We start from the raw sequence: 14,490 nt of genomic DNA, 5'->3' as shown, positions 1-14,490 counted from the left end.
ATAGAAATTCATCCAAATTTTAAGTAGTTGGTTATGTGGTCAGTAAATGTCATTAAAAAAATAAATTTAAATAGAAAATTAATTTATATCTGTTTACAGAAGATTTTTAAAAATCAGTGTTTATTCAAACTTAAAAGGAAAAAAATGTTCTCTGTCCTCCTGTTTTTCCTTCAAAATGTTTGTCTTTTGTAGAAAACATTATGTTCTAAGACCACTTTTTTTTTAAAACAATGACAGTGATCAAGACCTCCCTAATGTAACCTCCCTCCCCACAAGTTTGAATGGAAGGAAAGCCAGAATCCTATAAATTCTTTGGTGTTTTGGTGATCTTCGTGTTTTGAGCAGGAAATCAACTTTTGTTTTCTTCCTTCTGCTGCAAAATCTACATAATGAGTTTCATACTCCTTACATGTATGTTCAAGCAGTTTTCTGCTTTTTTTCTGGAGCCATTTCAATATGAGGGAAATTTTGTAAGCTAGTCTCTCATCATCTTTAAAATATGGCTCCACACATATTTTTGCTTGACAATTCCATGGGTAGTTGGTTTCTTTGTGGTACCCAGCACTTCTCCTCTGGGAGGATCTTTGGCAAATAGGATTCATATTCTTCATGTGTTATCTTATTAAACATATTGTATCTGCTATTATTGAGATACTTTCTCTTTTCTGCATTTGGACTCCTCCCGTTGTGTAATTTCTAAAAGCACATTTTCCCTAACCATCGGGCCATGTTCATTCTCTTTCTTCCTCCTAATCTTACCTGACTGCCATTTATTAATAGTGCACTGACACTCATTTTATGCTGAGAAAATTCTTCTTTTGCATCTACCATCCATTGGAAATTCTCAAAGGATACCTTGTTGTTTTGTAAAGATTTCGTTTCAGTAACTCTACGTGGGTTTAATCAAAGGTCTGATGTTTCATAGTTGAATTATATTTTATGTATAATTTTATATCCTGACTTCTTAAGTATTTTCTTAGGTCACCTAGAAACTTTCATCAGCATTGTTTTATTTAAGTTGTACAACACTCTGTTATGTTTGAATTCTAATTTATTTCCACATTTCCTGTTGCTGAATAGTTGGGATTTTTTACAATGTAAAAGAACTCTAATAGGAGATTATTCTCATAAGGGATGTTTTTGAGATTATATATTTAATTGTATTTCCAGAAATAGGATTACTGAGACAAAGGCCTTTTATTTTATGGCTCCTAATTTATATTGGTGGATTGCTTTCTAGGAGTGACTAGGTGTTTACCTTTACTTTGGCTAATGTTTCCAAAAGGCCAAGTTCATTCACTAGTAAGTAATTTAGGAATAATAAGCTATCCACCATATTTAAGATGTGTAGAATGCAGATTTAGTATAATGTTATAAAATGATTTTTTTTTCACTTATTAGAGGCAGTGGCTTACCATATATTACTTCTTTAAATTGTGAGGAGTATTTTGCTTCACCAGACCCATTTAAAATTCAGTTCTGCAGCATTTGGTGTCTATCATATGTCAGGCATGTTGCTAGATAGTGGGGAAATAAAAATGAAGGGAATGCTTTCTAGCTGCCAAGAGTTCAGGGCCTAGAAGAAAAGAACCATAATCACCTAAAATTGTTACCATGTAATAAGCTTGACATATATAAAGTGAACCTGTAAGGTGCTGATGGAGGATTGAAGAGAGCAGGTGTATTTGTGCCAGAGGGTGTGACATTTGAGCTGAGCCATTAAAAGAAGAATAGATTTTTAGGTGAAGTAGGAGTACAAAGGCACTCTCAGGGAGAAATGGCATTTAAAGGCATAATAAAGATTGTTTAGAACATGAAGAACAGCCTGTGTTTCACAATTAAAAACTTAACTCCTAAGTTTCCAGGTTATTTTACTCCCTTTCTAGGATATACATTGTCATTTTTCTTAATATGGAGTTATTTCTTGTCTCTGACAAGCACCTTGATTGGTCTTTAGTGCTTTTATTGTTTTAGTCTCCTATTGTCAGTCTGTACCTGCATCATGTTGATAGAAAAAATAGATTTCAGTCTACCCAAGTCCAAAGGAATTGTCAGTTTCAAGAAACTTGTTTTCCCTCTACCACTCTATTTTTTTTTTTTTTTTTTTTTGAGACGGAGCCTCGCTCTGTCACCCAGGCTGGAGTGCAGTGGCGTGATCTCAGCTCACTGCAACCTCCGCCTCCTGGGTTCAAGCGATTCTCCTGCCCCAGCCTCCCGAGTAGCTGGGACTATGGGCGCCTTGCCACTATGCCCGGCTGTTTTTTGTATTTTTAGTAGAGACAGGGTTTCACCATGTTAGCCAGGCTGGTCTTGAACTCATGACCTCAGGTGATCCACCTGCCTCGGCCTCCCAAAGTGCTGGGATTACAGGCGTGAGCCACCGCGCTCGGCCTTCCCTCTACCACTCTTGAGCACCCTGTGCATTTAGTCTTATTATAAGAGACGTGTGTTTGAAAAATACAGATTCCTTAACCAAGGACTAATGCCATTCCATCTGTTTTGGAGCCATATTGAGTGCTGTGTCAAATTATGTGGTGTGACGATGAAGGGTAGGGTGGGGTCATATTAAGATGTTCAGAATATTGTTTTGTCAGTATAAAAATAATTGATAGAAATGTGCAAAACTGGGCATTGCTGGGCTATTAAAACTGACCATTGTCTATCTGTTCATTGGATATCGTAAAGTTTGATAATTCAAGGACATGGTGGATATCTTTTATGAAATTTTGTTTTCGTTTTTATTTTTAATAGGATGAAAGTTAAAAAACTGCCCATGATTTTAGCTCTACACCTGAAGAGATTTAAATATATGGATCAACTTCATCGATATACAAAACTCTCTTACCGGGTAGTTTTTCCTTTAGAACTTCGTCTGTTTAACACTTCAGGTGATGCCACCAATCCAGACAGAATGTACGACCTTGTTGCTGTTGTGGTTCACTGTGGAAGGTAATTGCAACTCCGGGGACATAGTAGTGGAATTTCTAGGTTAGAAGAGCAGTGTACATTCAAGATGTTCATGAATTATTCATATATAGAACTTTTAGAAATTCTGTATTCTCTCAAGATAATTTTATTTCAAAATGGAGTTTTAGCTTTATGTTTTATCATTTCTTAAAAATTTTATATGTTAAAATATATTGTTTTTATTTTTATTATTTATTACTCTACAAGTACTATATCTGATTTCCTAGAACTTTGAGATCTGTTAGTTTTTCTTTTCCTTTTTTGGGTTGTGTGTATAGAGGGTTGTTGGTTAAAATAAATCACTTCTGAGTTTAATTGCATATGTTCAGCATATCAATGGTTGTAAAAAGCATTTTAAAATGGCATTGGAAATAATCTTCAAGGATTCATTTTTTGATTTTACCTGTGTGTGTATTTATCATTTCTTATTAGCCAATTTTGCTTTCTGTCTTCTTCTCATCTTCTTTTCCAACATGGTATACACATCTTCTCTGTATGAGCATACATACCTATAATTGACCTTATTAAATACCTCAGAAAATTCTCAAACTGCAAGAGCATCACATAATCAAAACTTGTATTTGGAACATAACTGTCTTCATTGACTGCTTAGAATTTCCTTTAATAATTTGAAAGCAGGCACTCATCATTTTCCCCTTGGTTTTGGGAAACTTGTACTAACAGCATGTTTTATCCAAATAAAAAAAGTTACAGCTTTCTCATCTTCAGCCCTCCTCCCAGCTCTCTGATTAGAATTTTTTTTTTTTCTTTTTGAGATGGAGTCTTGCTCTGTGGCCCAGGCTGGAGTGCAGTGGCACCATCTCGGCTCAGTGCAAGCTCCGCCTCCCGGGTTCAAGCCATTCTCCTGCCTCAGTCTCCCGAGTAGTTGAGACTGCAGGCGCCCACCACCACGCCCGGCTAATTTTTTGTATTTTTTGTAGAGACGGGGTTTCACCATGTTAGCCAGGATGGTCTTAATCTCCTGACCTCGTGATCTGCCCGCCTCGGCCTCCCAGAGTGCTGGGATTACAGGTGTGAGCCACCGCGCCCGGCCTCTGATGAGAATTTTTAAGGACAATCTGGAGGGAGCAAATGCTCTTTAATAATCGTCTTCTACCTCCATTGCCTGGGTCAGCCTTGGGTCCCGTCTTTTATCCTCAGCAAGAATCTTTCTTCTACTTCTAAATTAAGAGTGATCACATCTTAAAGGAGTGAAGCAGCGTCAAGATTACTTAAAGAACCTTGGTGTTGTGATTCAGACCAGGTTTTCAGAGTGAGAGAAACTTGGATCTTAGTACCATTTCTGCCAATTGTGGGCAGTGTAACGTTATGCATAGCTTCCTGAAAAGCCTTCAGTTTTCTCTTCTAGAAAATGTAAATAATACTAATTACCACATTGCTTTGTTAGGATTCAAAGGGAGATGTAAATCGCTTAGCTACTGCTACTGTTCTATTAACAAAAATATAATATTACCTTCTCACATCTTAGCTTTATAATATTTACTTTCTCACACCGATTAGCCTCTTCAAATTTAGTGACAGTCCTACTCTACTTAAATCATGCTAGATTTTTAGAATTGCTCTACTCAATATACTGAGCTGAGATGCCTGACTCACTGGGGAGGGGTCCCCTCTCCACTCTCCCCTTTTAAAATTAACCCAACCCTTTCCCCACCCTTAAATCCTTGAGTCTCTTGACCCTTTCCCTTTTTAACCTTTTCTTTGGCCTCACTTGCTTCTCCCAACTTGAACTCCACAGTCAGTTATTTAAAGCATGTTCTCACAAGCACTGTAAAATCCTCTTGCCAGCTGTCTGAATCCCTACTGTCAGAATTGTTGCAGAAAATTGCAGAGAGATGTTTATTGACTTTCCTCACAGCCCTGGTGGTCTGCCTTCACTGGGAACTCACTCCTGGTGGAGTTCTGCACAGCAGGTCTTTGGTATCCCGCCCCCACCCCAGGGTCTTACTCTTTCTCCTGTCTCACTCTCATTGCCTCATGCCTTCCTGCCCCTCCTCTCTGGAAGTCTTCCTTGACGCTCTTCTGCCCAGCCTCAGTCTACATGTGGTGCTTCTCCATTGTCTTCACATAAATACTAGACGTGCATTGCTAGCCCTGTCTTAGTGCTTTATGTACTCTCTTAGGATGTATGTCTACTTCCCTTATGAGAACAGGTGCTTTTTAAAACAGAAAATAATTTGCTCACTAATAAAAGACTAATCATATTTTAGAATCCTTTTCCATTGTGTATTTTATTTATCAGACTTATTTGTAGATTTGCTTCATATGAAAGTGTGGAGGGTGTGCGCAGCCTCATTATCAGCATGTCAGTTCCAGTTCAGCTTGCTCCTTCTCTATCCCTGGTGCCCAGCCTAGAAGAGACTTCTAGCAAATGTTTGTTGACTAAGTATTACCCTTCAAGCCCATGTCAAAACTGGCCTCCATTTCTTGATTTCCCATCCCTCTCTCCCTTCTACCTCCTGTCTTGCTGGATGAGGTCTCTCCTGTGGCTCTACTTTTATATCATATTCTGCCTTGGATTATGTTTTTGGAGTAGTTATCTATTGTACTGAAGGGGTATTTGGGCAAGCAGTTGTTGATATCTCTTTAATCTCCACAGCAATCAATAGTTATTTGCATACCTTACGCATTTGTATCTACTCAGCTGAGTGTGTTTAATGTCCAGAAATCAGATGCCTAAGAAACAGCTTCCTTAGGTGGAAGTTCAGCCCTTCATCTCTCATTTCATTGTTAGTTTATGAAATTAACTTTTGTCTACTGTTCCTCAAACTAGTTCTTTGCCAAAGGAAAAAGCCGCCTAACTTTTTTCAATTTACTAGTCCTTACCCCACCCACCTCCTTTCCTTCCACCCTGTGTTCTGCAACCTTTCTTTGATTTTTCTTTATTTCACCTGTTATAATTTTGTTTTCATTTCTGACCCTCTCCCCATAACACACAAGACGCTTTAGATGAGCCTAAATAAATACAGAAATAGACTTAAAGCATTAAATGCTTTTTTAAGAAAAAGTTTTGATGTGTCATCCTCCATAGTTAAAAAAAAAAAGTATTTTTGTTGGTGTCATTCTGTCAAAGATATTTATCTCACCTACAGGATCAAATGATCTGAGAAACATAAGATATTATAGTAGGTGGCTTATTCTAATATCTGGTCACTACTTTTAAAATAGTGTTCACCATAAAGAATAATTTGTGTTGAAAAGGATTTTAACTTCTATATTAATTATAGAATTACAATTTAATAAATATAATTATATAAGCCTTTATAATGAACCATACTTAAACTGGAAGAGGTTAAAACCTTTGTCATATCCTTTTATAAAGAAAAGGAATTATGCCTCCTTTATTTTTATGTATATCTACATTTATATATTCTGGATTTGTTTGAAATGAGATGCAGGGGCAATCATAGTCATAGTTATAATGGTATTAAGAATTAGGTACTTAATAATGACTTACCGTTGAGCAAAGGTCATTTGCTTTTAAAGACATTTTATGAAGTTCAGGCTTGATTTTGGAACCAAGGATTTGATATCCTTGCCTGTTTCAAGCATCATGTTGGATCTTTCCTCAAGAAAAAAACCATTACCAAGGGAGTGAGACTTAGAAATAATTCTATATGCATTGTTTTATAGTCCAACTCAGCATGTTCTGCTGTGATCCCCTCCCTTATAAAATGATAGAAAAGTATGTCTTTTATTATAGAAGCAAAATTGAAAATTATTACAAAGACAGTAAAAAATTTCAATAATATAGCTGTATGTGAAAAGAATACTGATATATCTCTTAGAGTACTAATTATTTGATTTTAAAATTGATTACCAGTTCAACTCAGTGTAGCTTTATCTCTTTTGGCAAGAATAGGTAAGGGGTATAAAAAAGAAGCAGTTCTTTTTTACTGCTATTTATCTGTTTCTGTTTCTTTATAAAACAAAATTTAGAGCATGAAAGAGTAATATTAATAAATATATTGAATTAACTTCTTCTTCGTTTGTTTTAGTGGTCCCAATCGAGGCCATTATATTGCAATAGTTAAGAGTCATGATTTTTGGTTGTTGTTTGATGACGACATTGTAGAAGTAAGTAGTTTCTTAATTTCTTATTTTTGAAAGTTGTATGCATATGTTGCTTTTCACTTTTTTCTCATGGTTTTTCATGTATATATGACTGGTGATGATATGAGACAAATGTCTGGGTCTATAGATTGTAGTCTAATTCCTACTTCTTACTCTGCAACGTCCAAGCCCAGCAGTTGAGTGGTCACCTAACCTTTACACACCTAGAAGAAAACAAGGGAGGCCAGGCGCGGTGGCTCACGCCTGTAATCCCAGCACTTTGGGAGGCCAAGGCGGGCGGATCATCTGAGGTCGGGAGTTTGAGACCAGCCTGACCAATATGGAGAAACCCTGTCCCTACTAAAAATACAAAATTAGCCGGGCCTGGTGGCGCATGCCTGTAATCCCAGCTACTCGGGAGGCTGAGGCAGGAGAAGCGCTTAAACCTGGGAGGCGGAGGTTGCGGTGAGCCGAGATCGTGCCATTGCACTCCAGCCTGGGCAATAAGAGTGAACTCCGTCTCAAAAAAAAAAAAAAAAAAGAATAAAACAAGGGAAAGCTTTCAACAACAGACCTGGCTTTAAAAAAAAAATTAAGCCATGTAACATACATATAGTAAAGTATACAAATCTGAATTTGATGAATTTTTATACATGTGTCCCCCCATGTCACACACACATAGCCATACTCACAGACTCACATTTGTAACTACCATCCAGGTCAAGATACAATTCATTTTCAACACCGCAGCAGGCCCCCTTGTTCCTCCTTCTGGTCAGAACTTACAGCTTTCCTCACCTCTACCCTCCTGGAGCCTGCTATTTGGACTTCTATCATTATGAATAATTTTGCCTAGGCTTGAATATAAATGGACTCACATAGCATGATTTCTTTTATGTCAGACTTTATTCACTCATTAATATATTTGTGAGATGCATTCTTGTTGCCTGCGGTAATAGTAGTTCTTTTTCACTGCTTTGTCGTTTTCTACTGTATGAATATACCAAGTTAGAAATTTGACTTTTTGTCAGTTAATGACTATTGTGAATTAAAATGCATTGGTCATCTTTTATAAGCCTTTTGCTGGACGTATACACTCATTTTTCTTGGATATATGTTAGGTTGGACCACTAGAAGTTGCCTTTTTGTTGTTTTGGGAGACAGTCTTGTTACCTAGGCTGGAGTGCAAGGGTGCGATCTCGGCTCACCACCACCTCCACATCCTGGGTTCAAGCGATTCTCCTGCCTCAGCCTCCCGAGTAGCTGGGATTACAGGCATGCGCCAACACGCCTAGTTAATTTTGTATTTTTAATAGAGATGGGGTTTCTCCACGTTGGTCAAGCTGGTCTCGAACTTCTGACCCCAGGTGATCTGCCTGCCTTGGCCTCCCACAGTACTGGGATTACAGGCGTGAGTCAGTGTGCCCAGCCTAGAAGTTACCATTTTGTAGGTCCAAAATAGTTATTAGTGGTTTCATATAATTCATCCTGTACCTAGAAGTAGAATTGCTGGATCAAAGGGTAGTTGTATGTTCAGCTTTAGAAGATGGGTATTTATAAACATTTTTTCGGTGTGCCCTGCCAGCTATGTGTGAGAGTTCCATTTTCCCCACATTTTCACCAAATACTTGGTATTGTCAGTCTTTTAAATTTAAGCCATTCTGGCTATACAGAGCTCATTTATGTACTAATGTTTACATTTTACCTCACAGAAAATAGATGCACAAGCTATTGAAGAATTCTACGGGTTGACATCAGATATCTCAAAGAACTCTGAGTCTGGTTACATCCTTTTCTATCAGTCTCGGGACTGAGGGGGAACCGTGATGAAGAGATACTTTCTGCCTCATTTCTTCTCTGGTTATTTTGGAAAGGATCAAGCACTGATTTTTCAAGAAAAGAGAAATGCAGGAAGCTCAGGGGGCAGTAGCACACTTTGCACACGATAAAGCAAAGACGATGGATTGACAAGCCCTTCCGATCATGGTAGTTGATTTATTTGCTCAGGTATCATGCTGTCTGTACAGTTCCATACAACAAGGAGGTGAAATCAGAGATACCAGCTCCTCTTGTAAAACAGCCTTCCAGTCATTGGCACGCATTTTCTCTTTATTAATTGCACCAATAATGCTTTGAATTCCTTGGGGGTGCAGTAGAAAGAATCGGAATCTGTGCCGTATTGATAAGGAGATGATGTTGAACACACTGCATAAATTTGCCTGGTTCAGTATGTATAGAAGCATATTCAGTGGTCTTTTCAAGAGTAAACCAGAAATACTTTTGGGCCCAACACTTGCAGTTGCCTTCCTGATGTAAAAACTAACATGCTAGATAATCCAGTGTCGGGAAGACAAAGATGTTTTGCTTCTCTGAAGAAGCTTATAATAATATACAGTATATGTATATGTAGGGAGCAATTGGTCAAAAGTGGCTTTTTGTTTCCCCAAGGGGAAAGACTGGCTTTGTAATTATAATTTTTTCCTTATTTATTTTACTTAAAACTGGTAGAGTCTAAGTATTATATGAAGTGCCCATGATTCTGTCAGTAAATTTGAACATATTTTTATTAGTTAATGTCAGTTTAAGTAGTCCTTTTGTTTGTTTCTATTTTTAAGGTGAATTTTAAATTCTATCTGAAATCAGTTAAGATACCTTGAGAAAAACTGCAGTGAGAGGAGGTAAATATCCTTTTTCAGGAGGAACTGATATCTCTGGCTAAATATTTGTCCTTTTATTATGGTTTCTAAATCAGTTATTTTCTTCAGCTTTAATTTCATAAAATTAAAAAACTATTTAAAAAATTCCTGTAGTTGTTGGAATAATTAAAAATTCTGGTGCAGTGGTGGTATACCAATCTTTAGAATTCTTAAGCATTCTAATGTTTCAAGTTGAGATCATGCTTGGGAAAATCATGTCATAGCATTTATGTTATTTTCAGATGTCATTTTTTACCCTGGAAAGAAGTCATAATGTTCATCATAACCCTAGCAGCCTGGATAGTGAGCTAAACAAACCCTTTGAAGATTAAATTTTAATCAAGTAGACCGGGAATACAAAAGACGAGTCCTTCCTTCCCTTCCCCCCACCTTTACAAATCTTACTGGAAGGGTGTTCAGAAATTAAAATTTGTGTTTGCTAAGACTTCATTCTGTTGGGGGTTTTAAGAAGTAATATATGTAACATAAAATGTATGTAAACCATTGCAGTTTTTTTTGGACGTTTTTCCATGCATCAGTAAGTTGTCTGACAGTAGCCAAATGTAACTTGCAGAAAATTATTGAAAATTATATTCAGAATAATAGCAATCAGGCCTTGGATATTCTTTATTAAACTCTTTTCAGGCAGTAAATTTAAAAAAAATTGTCATTTTCTAAAGTTCTTTTGCTAAAACTGTTGACTATGGAAAACAACAAAAAGGAATTTTTTAGTCTGCTGCTATTATTAACATTTATTATCTGTATCTTTTGGCTCAGGAAATGACTTCACCTATTTTTTCCATAAGCAGACCTTTAACAGAGTCACTTAATTGGGCTGCTTAAACAGATGTTCTGGGAGAAAATTATAATATTCAGTATTTGTACGAAATATCAAAAGTATTTTGACAAGTTTCTTTTTAAGATAGTTCCTAAAGCCTTACCCTGGCTAGAGGTGTTTTGTACAAATTGTGTATAAGCCAGCCTGATCTACCAACATGCCACAGAGAATCACAATCAACAGTGTGGGGAAAGTCAGGGCAGTGGAAGTGGATGCACTCTTTTTATTTTGAAGGCTTAAACCAAATTGTCTTGGAATTAAAGCTGTATTTCTGCAGCTTTCGGTACAGAGAAAAAGAGGAAAGTGAAGCGGTGTCAGTTTTAACATTAGCTATATCACAACATGTTTAAGAAAGATAGATGAAGTCATTTGCATAAAGGTACAGCATTGAAATACTATGTTGTGTTTGTTTTTACATTTTTGCATTAAAAAAAAAACATGCCGTAAAAGCCAAGTTAAATTTCATATTAAAGCAAGTTCTAGTATATGTGTTGAGTTCCTGGTAATCACATACTTGTTCACATCTACACCGTACTTCATAGTATGATTTGTCAGGGGAGGGATTGTGGGGTGACAGTTTTACATTTACTTTTTCTTCTTAATGCAGCTGGATCTAAGTAAAATGTTTTGAAGTTTATCAGAAACTAAATATGCTTTTAAAACGTATAGGGTCAGGGTTGGGGGAAAAATACAGGTATAGTAAGTAAGAAAAGTGACCCATGAAGAAAGCATTGTGAGGTTGTATGTTGGTTGACTGTGATTAAAATGCGGGGCTGGTGTAAGTTGTAAGTGGTGGCTGATTGCCGTGTAACTATGTACATGATTGTTGGGATGGCTGTCCCATATTTTGTATATTGGAATAAAAATTTCTATAAATTATTGTAACTAAAAGTAAATATTCTAAATTAAGTCCCACTTCTTAAGTCACATGGCTTCTGTCTTGGAAATTTTACCTTTAAAAGATTATTTAAGACAGGAACCAGGAGGCTTGGGAACAGGGAAAGAAGGAAATGTTGTATTATGTGGGTCTTGGGGCCTCTAACCATCAGTATAGGGTTTTTTCTTTCCTTGATGGCAGGAGAAAGACCTCATTTTCATAACATAACTACTCTTGATACTTTCTTTAAAAACACTTTTTATTAAAGATTCTATCATGAGGTATTTGGCTGGGAGCTGGGAGGCTAAAGCGCTCATGTCCTGGCTCTTCAGTGAATTTAACTGTGTGACCTTGGGCAAGTCACTTAACCTCTCTGTGCTTCAGTCTCCCTGTCTTGTAAAATGGGAGTAATACCTACCTCACAGGGTTGTTGTGGGGATTAATTAGAGATAATGTCTGTAAAGCATTTAAGGTTCTTGAAGAAGGCACTATATAAATACAAAATAATATCTATTAAAGTTGGTTTATTTGTGCCTGTGGGTTTCAAGTGTGTTTTTTCCTTTTTGCCTAAAATGTATTTACAGATTAGAAGTAGACACTTTGGAAATTGTGTTACTGCTTTTGCCCAAGCTCCTACTTCTGTATCCAAAGAGATTTTCCCTAGAACAGAATTGCATGTGTGTAAAACAACATTCCACATGTGCCTGCATTTATTTAGCACATAGTAGCTTGTGTCACCTTTCTGTGATAGCATGTCTGTAAAGTTCAAAGTTTAAATTTGAAAATTGAGAATCATAGAATCTTAGAGGGTAAAATAGGTAAAATACCTTAAAGGTCACTGTTTCTCCTGCTCCTCCTCCTTTCCTGTGTAGTAATTGCTCCTGTAAAATCTGTTTTCACAAGTGGTCAGTCAACCTGCACTTGAGTGCTGGAAGCCTGTTCCATTATTGAGTAACTTGAATTGTTATTTATGTTGCCATTATTTTCAGCCCATCCTTCATTCTCCCAGTGTGCTTCTGATCTCAAGGCTGATCTTTGTATTAGATGGCTTTCAGAGACTTCATCCTTCCTGGGAGTCCTATTCTGGAAGCACTCTTTTTCATTCATGTCTCTGAAAGAGTGTTCCTAGAACAAGCACAGTAACAGGTGAACTATACTGTCAGTTGGGACCTACGATCACGTTCTCTTTTCTAAGCATCTGTATCACATGCTTCATATTGAACTTGTAGTAAATGAAATCCTCTATACCTAAAAGTTTTTCGTGAACTATTGAAAAGCTGAGAGTCCCTTGCCACACACCTTTTTTCATGATTCCCTGTTAGCGGTACCTGTGCCTGTTAACATGTGAAGGCTTTCCCCATCTCTCTTCATTCATGTGTTTTCTATAATAACTGCATCTGTTTTCTGTCTGCAGAGCTACTGAAGTAACAACCCATCGCTTTTGGGTGATAGCCTGCTATGTGATCGCCCCTGTACTCGATATTTTACTTCTTTTAATGTTAATCTTAACCACATCTGTGAGACAGTGACATCCTCATTTTACAAAAGAAGAATCTAAGGTTCTTTAGAGGTTAAGTAACTTTCTTAGAGCCAGTCAGCTGGAAAGTAGCAGGTCCAGGTTTCAAGTAGGTATAACTCCAGTGTCCAGGTTCCTAACCGTGGCTATCCTTACCAAAACATTTTTGTTGTTGTGGTAAAAAAAAAAAAAAAAAACTAAAAATTACTATTTTAGCCATTTTTAAGTGTCCAATTAAGTGACACTGAGTACATTCTCAATGTGCAGATACCACTGCCGTCCATTTCCAGAATTCTTTTCATTGTCCCAAACAAGAACTCTGTACCCATTAAATAGTCACTCCCCATACTTCCCTTCCCTGCAGCCTCTGTGAACCTGCATTCTGCTTTTTATCTTGATAAACTTGCTCTAGGTGCCTCACAGAGGTGGAATAATCACTATTTGTCCTCTTGTGTCATTTCACTTATTTTCAAGGTGCATCCATGTTGTGGCATGTGCCATAATTTCCTTTCTTTGTAAGGCTGAATAAGACTTCATTTATGTATATACAACATTTTGTTTATACATTCATCCATTAACGGACATTCGGGTTTTTTCCACCTTTTGGCAGTTGTGACTAACGCTGCTGTGAACATTGGTGTGCAAGTATCTGTTTGAGCCCCAGATTTCAGGTTTTCTGGGTATAGATCTAGGAATTGCTGAATCGTGGAATTCTATGTTGAACTTTTTGAGGAACAGCTGTATTGTTCTCCACAGCGGCTGTACCGTTATGCATTCCCACTAGCAATGTACCAGTGTTCCAGTTTTTTTACATTCTTGTCAATGCTTATTATTTTCTGGGTTTTTTTTATAATAGCTATGCTAATAAGTATGTAAGTGGTATCTCTTTGTGATTTGATTTGCATTTCCCTAATGCCTTGTCATGTTAAGTATATTTTCATGTGCTTATTGGCCATTTGTGTATCTTTGAGGAAATGGCTGTTCAAGTTCTTTGTCCAGTTGTTTGGTTTTTTTTCTGTTGAGTAGTAGGAGTTCTTTATAAATTCTGGATATCCCCTTATATATACAGTTCGCAAATATTTTCTCCCTTTCTGTGGTTTGTTTTTTCACTGTCTTATAGGTAGTATCCTTTGATACACAGTTTTAAATTTTAAATTTTGGTGCAGTCCAGTCTGTCTTTTTTCTTTCTCCTTCCCTTCCTTCACTTTCTTCCCTTCCTCTTCCTTCCCTTCCTCCTCTCCCTCCCTTCCTCCCTCCCTTCCCTCCCCTCCCTCCTTCCTCCCTCCCTCCCTCTCTTTCTGCCTCCCTCTCCTCCCTCCTTCCTCCCTCCCTCCCTCTCTGTTTCACCCTCCCTTCCTTTCTCCTTTACTCCCTTCCTCCATCCCCTCCCCTCCCCTCCCTTCCCTCTCTCCCTTCCTTCCTCTCCCTCCCTTCTTTCCTCCCTCCCTCCTTTCCTCCCTTCCTCCTTCCCCTCCCTTCCTCCCTCCCCTCCCCCTTCCTTCCTTCCTCCTTCCCTCCTTCC

General features: G+C 37.6%; 1 protein-coding gene across 2 annotated transcripts in view; it reads left to right on the top strand.

Annotated features, from left to right (window-relative positions):
• USP12 (ubiquitin specific peptidase 12) overlaps positions 1-11,985 on the top strand; it is a 105,937-nt gene extending 93,952 nt beyond the window's left edge. For both annotated transcript variants that reach the window (XM_031001371.3, XM_031001372.3), the window contains 3 exons: positions 2,752-2,949; positions 6,987-7,065; positions 8,754-11,985. In XM_031001371.3, coding sequence (XP_030857231.1) covers positions 2,752-2,949; positions 6,987-7,065; positions 8,754-8,855 — 379 coding nt within the window. In that variant the 3' untranslated portion in view covers positions 8,856-11,985. The remainder of the gene's footprint in view (positions 1-2,751; positions 2,950-6,986; positions 7,066-8,753) is intronic.
• Positions 11,986-14,490: the final 2,505 nt, after the last annotated feature.

This window comes from Gorilla gorilla, chromosome 14, assembly GCF_029281585.2.
Source record: "Gorilla gorilla gorilla isolate KB3781 chromosome 14, NHGRI_mGorGor1-v2.1_pri, whole genome shotgun sequence".
Taxonomy (NCBI): Eukaryota; Metazoa; Chordata; class Mammalia; order Primates; family Hominidae; genus Gorilla; species Gorilla gorilla.
Note: the sequence above shows the minus strand (reverse complement) of the source record. Positions and strands in the feature narration are given on the sequence as shown.